Source organism: Petaurus breviceps, unplaced genomic scaffold (assembly GCF_028583685.1).
Source record: "Petaurus breviceps papuanus isolate PSGF00001 unplaced genomic scaffold, PetGlider_PUasm1.0 90895, whole genome shotgun sequence".
NCBI lineage: Eukaryota > Metazoa > Chordata > Mammalia > Diprotodontia > Petauridae > Petaurus > Petaurus breviceps.
In genome coordinates this window covers 33,779,918-33,787,185 of record NW_027187372.1, presented here as the reverse complement: position 1 = coordinate 33,787,185, position 7,268 = coordinate 33,779,918, and the positions used below count along the sequence as shown (strand labels likewise).

Genomic DNA, 7,268 nt, shown 5'->3' with positions numbered 1-7,268 from the left:
TTTCACAATAGGCCTATCTTTCCAGGCTATATATATATATATATATATATATATATATATATATATATATATATATATATATATATATATATATATTACCTTATAGTGCCCCAAACTGATCAGTCAATAAGCATTTATTAATCCTCTACTATGTTCCAGGAACTGTGCTTTATGCATATGTTGTTTTCCCCAATATAATGGAAGGTCTTTGAGGACAGGGCTTGTTTCAATGTTGTCTTTGTATCATCTGGTACATAGTAGACACTTAATAAATGCTTATTGGTTGATTTGAGGGCAGGCAGCTGCTTCCTCCTCCCTCTTCTTCAAGAAGAACTTCAGGGGGCTGCTAGGTGATGCAGTGAATAGAGCACTGGCCCTGGAGTCAGGAGGGACCTGAGTTCAAATCCAACCTCAGACATTTAACACTTACTAGCCACATGACCTTGGGCAAGTCACTTAAACCCAATTTGCCTTTCCCCCTCCAAAAAAATAAAAGCAAAACAAAAAAGAACCTCATACCGATTTTATTTCCCTAGCTCCAAGTGTTGAGCGGCTCTTCTCCCTTTTCTCCTCTACCTGACATTCTTCTACCTGCCAGCCTCCCAATATCTCAGGATTCTTCTCTAGTTCTTGGAATCCTTTCTCTTCTTTATTTTTCCATGGAAGCTCTTTCTAGTTAAGGATTGGATTCTATTGAGTAAAGGAGGGGAGAGGATCTTCAAGACCCTTTGTCTTTTTGGCAGAACTATGTTTGGACCAAAAATAAAAATTATATGACCATGGCAGAAAAAAACAAACATCAAGCATTTTCTGCAGCATACTGAAGAATCCTACCCACTTTTCATATTTCCTGCAAGTATGGAAGTATGATCATCAGCCCCTTGTTGTTTTTTCTTTAAAAAGTTTAAAAATTTTTTCTAATTTTTAAAATTAATTAAATTTTTAAATTTATGAAATAAAACAAGCATTTCCATAACATAGTACAATAAAAAAGATGATTGCACATGAAACTGCAAATCCACTATGAACAACTTGCTATTCCTTTTAAATACACGGCAAAGTTATCATGTACATTTCTCCTTCCCTCTCCCCACCCCCTTTTTTTCCCCTTCTTGTTCTTACTAGTACTTCTTATGGCCAACTCCCCTATGTGAGCATTCTCTCAGGAAACCCTGGATAGTATCAAATTGCTTACCTACAATTGGAATTCTAAAGCAGTATTTAGCAGCAGAGTGAAATTCTAAGTGACTTTCTTTAACCTACCTCATCCTTAGCATAGTATGAACAAGAACCGGGGACTGGACTTGTGATTTTACCAATGTAATAAACCCAAGTGAGGAGACTAGCCCAGGATCACACAGTCAGTATGTGTCTGAAGTAGGATTTTAATTCAGGCCTTCCTGGTTTCACAGCTAGCATTCAATCTACCATGTCATACTACCCCCTCTAAATGACTTTTAAGTGTGGGTTTAATTCCATATAAATTTGAGGAGAGTCCTCCCATCCTCTAATAGAGGAGAGTTTAATGACAGCAAATACAATCTTATTTTCTAATGGTTTTATTTATAGTAGCCAGCTATGTTGCTCAGTCTACGAGGATAGACTACTGCAGGTCAAATTATCACCAATTTCTCATTTTCAACAGCATAAAATACATTAGCAAACTTTCCCAGTGCAGCCATTCATTCCTATGAATGAGTACCTACAGAACACCTTCAATCATTAATGTGTGTTTGTGGATCTTTTTCTTTTTTGTGGGGAACATGATGGTGGTGATGGCTCTGGTTAGTATAACTTTTTTTGCCCATCTCTCGTTCCAACATCTCAATCTCCATGGATAGTTTATATATCTCTAGGGCCATTTTCACATTCTCGGCATTTGGGAGGCACTGCATAAGCTTGTAGCCTGCTGAAACTTTCTCACAACCTTCAGGGAATTCCTAAAAAGTAGAAACAAATAGATGGTTTCAGAAAAGTTTCCATTTGGGGGAAAGGGTAAGATTATTTTGAGGTCTGTGCCAAGACTTTCCCTGTCCTGAAGAGCAGGAAGGACCAAGAGTTACTTTGGATCTGAGTAGCATTTCTTTTGAGGATTGAACCAAGACACAGTAACAGATAATTCTAACTGAAGAAGATACTGGCAAGATACTGAAAGCTGGATCCCAGGACAAGAGCAAGGGAAGAGAGGGGGAGAGGGAAAACTGGTGCTAGTAGTTGCACAACCAAAATGGAGTCTACTCCACTTCTTGGAGAGAAGTCCATTGGGCTTGGAGTTAGGATGAGCTAAATCATTCTTTCTGAGATTCTGAGTTTTCCATTTTGTCTGTTATAAGAGGAGTGCTGAGGTTGGAGCTAGCAGGTACATAGCACAAAAATTATCTGCATGATAAAACCAGGAATTCAGAGTTAGCCTGCAGGCTTCACCTAGTTTTTGTTCGATTTTTAAAGTTTTATTTTTTTTTTACTAACATCTATTCTCTCCTTCCCAGTCCCCCCACCCAACTTAAACAATTAAAAAGAATGAAAAATTCTTATAACAAATATGCACAGTCCAGCAAAACATATTCTCACTTTGGCTCCAAATGTATGTCTCATTATGCATTTTAATTCTATTACCTCTTTGGCAGGAGGTAGGTCATATGCATCATTTTCAGTCCTCTGAACCGAATTATAAAATCATTCCCTTAGTTCTGCTCACTTCACTCTGTATCAGTTCATAGAGGTTTTCCAGTTTCCTTTGAGACTATCCATTTTGTCATTTTTAAGGCAAAAATAAAATTTCATTGCCTTCATGTACTACAACTTGTTTAATCTTTTCCCCAGTAGGGGAATGGATTAGTTTCAGTTTGAGTAGAAAAAGCTGCCACTAATATTTTTGTACATATGGGTCTTTTCCCTCTTTCTTTGATTTTTTTGGAGTATAAGCCTAGTGGTGGTGTTTTGGCTTTTATTCTTACCCCAACTTCACTTGAATGCTAATAAGAAAGGATTATCAGAGCAGATCAATCTTTAGCCAACCCTCCTAAATAGCTCCTAAGAGGGCAGTCTTCCAGAATCCCTGAAATGGGTTTTAGGCTCACCGGTTTATAACCAGGAATTTAGCAAGAGTTAACAAGGAATTTCCTAAACCTCCAAGATGGGTAGTTGTCTGTACTATAGACCCTAAGCTAACAAGACAAAAGGAGTCAGAAGAATAGATATAGTCTTAGTTTATGGTATTCTAAAGGCTTTTGTTGCTTCATGGGCTGGTTGTGGTGAAATACCAGTATGCCCTGGGAGAGGCTTTCTAGCTACTACACAGAAGAAAAACACAAACAAAAAAATTTTATCTACTCCCAACACAAAAAGACGCTTCAAAGATGAAAGAAGTAATTCCTATGATTTCAAATATCTCAGAAATTAAGGTCAACAGATACATCACTTTTTAGTTACAACTAATACACTTTCCTTGGTGGGGTGGCTCTTGAATAGAGCACCAGTTCTGGAGTCAGGAGGACCTGAGTTCAAATCCGGCCTCAGACACTTGACACACTTACTGGTCGTGTGACCTTGGGCAAGTCACTTAACCCCAATTGCCCTCCAAAAAGCAAAAAACAAAACAAAACAATATACTTTCCTTGGTATGGGAATTATATTACTACTTCTCCTGGGGGCATTTTGCACTTTATGACCTTGCCCATTGTCCCATATTTCACTGAGGGGTCACACGAGCAAGAAGTTAACCATATAGGTATCACTTACCCATTCACACTTGGGCACCTCTGGGATCCAGGATCTGTTGTCTGAGCAAGTGATAATTTGAGGGCCAACCAAATAATAGCCAGGGGAACACTGGACTTCAGCATTTTCATTGCTGCGGTACTGAATCTTCTCTGAAGACATTTTTCCATTTGATATCTTTGGTTTTGGACAAAGAGCTGTAACAAAAACACCATCATTGAGTAGTTTATATTTATTAGATGGAAGGAATGATGAGGTAAAATAATGAAAGTGAAGAGAAATATGATGCCTAAAGTATCCTTGAAGACTAGGGGTTTTCTTGTCTCATGTCACCTCATCAGCTTGAATTCAACCTTTGGCAGTTCATTTCCTTTTTCTTTTTCTCATTTTCCTCTCATTAAATGGGAACTAACCTACCTACTAGATAGGATTCTCTGATCACAACTAACAAAAACAAATAAAGATATATAGATATATATATATGTGTGTGTGTGTGTGTAAACAAATGTAGTTTTATATCTAATATATCATGTAATATATATATTACTGTGACTTATTACATAGATATTATATGCAGCCCCTATGTAGCATCTGAATCTCTCTTGACTCTATACTTAGCGGAATAGTTTTGACTCAAATGGTCTCTCTTAAATTTAACTTGCAAACTTTTATTATCTTTTACTACCTAATAAAGGATGAAGCCTAAAAAATATGCATCATACATGATATTATATATCATATCATGTAGCAGTAGTCCCACATGTGACTATGAGGCAAATATCTGATACTTCTTAGAAATCTGATATTAAGTCAGGAGCTCCCTTGTCCACCTGCTCCTACCAGTACCTTTGCCAATTCTGTCACATCCCCAAAGGATGCTGTGAGAGGCAAAATACTAAGTGTAATCACATGGAGATGAAGAAACTCTGTTACAAGATCCTTCTTGGTTTCTAGTTTCCATTAGGCAAGGCTGGAAATACCTTGACAGTGAGGGAAAGCATGTGACCATTTTGAATTCTTGCAGGTAATTTTTGCCTGTCCTATCAGGACATATCCATCATTGCATGAATATTCCACATGAAAATCAAAATATCCAGAAGTTATTGTGTAGTTCCCATTTGCGATGGACTTAGGTGACTTGCAATCTAGGATGATAGGAAAGTGAATGATGATCAGTTATGCAAACTTATGGACTTCCCTACTCCTCACTGGCTAGAATAAGAGCTAGAAGGTCTAGAGAAGGTCTTCATCCCTTCCATTCAGCCAGGTCTTCTATAGGATCACTTGACTTGACTCTCTATTGAAGGGGCCTCCTACATCATCCCCAGATTAAGGCTGCAGAAGGATTAGGAGTGATTAGGGAAAGCCTTTCTGGATTCCCTGAGATGTTACTATTCTCTTCTTCCTTGGTTTATATGTATCCTCCCAGTGGAATATAAACTCTTAGAAGGCAGGGATGTTTATTAGTGCTGCTGCAATACCACAGTGCCCTGAACATTGGTGGAGAGGTGGGAGGGAAGTAGGAAGCCTATCTGACCTTGTGGGGAAATTCTGTTGTGGAAATTCCCTCTACCCATCAGCAACTCATCTCTAACTTAGGGGCTTAATTGCCTGGCACACCAGAAGATTAAGTAATTTTCCCATGGTCATACTACTAGTATGTACCATTGGTGGGACTTTAACCCAAGCCCTTCTGTTGCTATCAACAATGCCAGTAATTCTCATTTAGTGATCTATAAACCCCTTGGGAGTTTGTGACAGTCATCCAAGAGATTTGAACTAAAAATTCTTCAATGGTGCTTTAAGTATATTAAAAGTATATTTAAGCATATTAAATTGGTACATTAAATTAATATAATAAATATAATTATATAAGAATAAAAATAATGCATTAAGATTAAATTAATTATATTAGTATATTAAATTAACCCATGAGTTCAAAACACATTTTTGTTACTGTTGCAAGGCATTTACAAAATTACAAACATCAAAAACCCCTGCACCAAAACATAGTGTCTCCTACCTTGCACATAATGGGTCCATCATAAATACTTACAAGTTTATAGGGAGCTTAATGTGACAAAAATATACTCTTTCTTCTTCCCTTACCCCAATTCCTTTTATAACACATTTTTTAAGCTTCAGAAAGTCACTGAAACCTTTCTACTTTCCAGCAAGGCACAGGACTTTAGGATGCCTAAGCTTAAAAGGCCTGAAGTCTTAAAATTGTCATTTAGAAGAAGGGTTAGATCTATTCTTCTTGGCCTCTAAACATAGAACTATAGCAAAGGGTGGGAGATACTGATGGGCATAGGCTTGGTGTCAGGAAAATCTTCCCCAAAATTCAGGTTGTCCAAGGGTGGAATTAAATGCCTCAAAAGGTGGTGGGATGCCCCTCCTAGGAGGTCTTCAAGTGAAACTGGATGATCACTTGTCAGCAGTTTTGTAATGGGGATTCCTTTTGGAGATGGGATGGATTGGCTGCTGCTCAGCTCCCTTCCAGCTCTCAAAATGGCATTCTTTGATGCTGAGTGATAAATGATAGGACCATATTTCTAGAGCTGGAAGGGACCTTAGAGGCTCTTTAATCTACCTATTAGCTTTCCCCCATGTTACAGATGAAGAAATTGAAGCCCAGAGGAAGTCAGTGACTTGTCCCATAGTAAAACAAGTAGTATCAGGCACAGTCCTATGATACTACATAGCACATATCCTTGGTAGACATTAATATTGAACCTAAGAATGTTTAAGAAGACGTTGGGTATATTTTAACACTCTAAGTATACATTCCTATCCTACAAAAATGCATTTTTACTTTAATTTTTTTGAAATGGAGTTCTTGGGAAAAAATATTCATGCAAACCAATGGTGTACATGCCTAATTAAAGAACACTGTATGTATGTGGCTGGCCTGTGGATGGGGTGGTGGTATGGGGGGAAACCATCACATAGCCTTACATGAGGGATTTTTATAACATTAGGGCTTTGATAATTGTAGCATCTTTAACACCAAGTGAAATGCTAAAGAGCTCTTCTTTGGTTCTGTGGGAAAGAGGGCCCTAAATCATAAAAGTACTGGAAATCAAAGAGATTTAAAGCCCTCAGCAATCTAGGAGCATTTCCGTTGGCCTGCCTCTGATTCAGCCAAATTAGTAGCAGAATAGCAGACCTGAAGGTCAGAAGGTCTGAGTTTGAATTCTACTTCTACCACTTCCTAGATAGATGATCCTCTGCTTCAAGCATAGCTTACATTTTGTTTATATACATCTCATATCTACCTACACACATGTGGCTGTTGCCTCCCCTAATAGAATGCTAGCTCCTGGGTGGGGGGGACTGTTGAGCCTTTGTATTTTTATTCCTGATGCCTAGCACAGTACCTAATAAGAAGTGGTTGCAATCATCTATATGAGGGGCAATGAAAGCCTTAAGTGAGCTGTGTAAATATAAACTAGGTGAATGGAGAAAAGTGATAGATGTAGAAAATTCTGCGAAGGTGGAAATAACAAGATTTGGCAGCTAATTTGGCAGCTGATTGAGGCATACAG

General features: G+C 38.1%; 1 protein-coding gene across 3 annotated transcripts in view; it reads right to left on the bottom strand.

Annotated features, from left to right (window-relative positions):
* Nucleotides 1–1,543: 1,543 nt before the first annotated feature.
* C4BPA (complement component 4 binding protein alpha) overlaps nt 1,544–7,268 on the bottom strand; it is a 41,823-nt gene continuing 36,098 nt past the window's right edge. For 2 of the 3 annotated variants that reach the window (XM_069074735.1, XM_069074734.1), the window contains exons 11-13: nt 4,701–4,865; nt 3,742–3,917; nt 1,544–1,940 (exon numbers count right to left, since the gene is read on the bottom strand). In XM_069074735.1, the coding sequence (XP_068930836.1) occupies nt 1,716–1,940; nt 3,742–3,917; nt 4,701–4,865 (566 nt within the window). In that variant the 3' untranslated portion in view covers nt 1,544–1,715. The remainder of the gene's footprint in view (nt 1,941–3,741; nt 3,918–4,700; nt 4,866–7,268) is intronic. The other variant, XM_069074736.1, reaches the window with a different exon arrangement.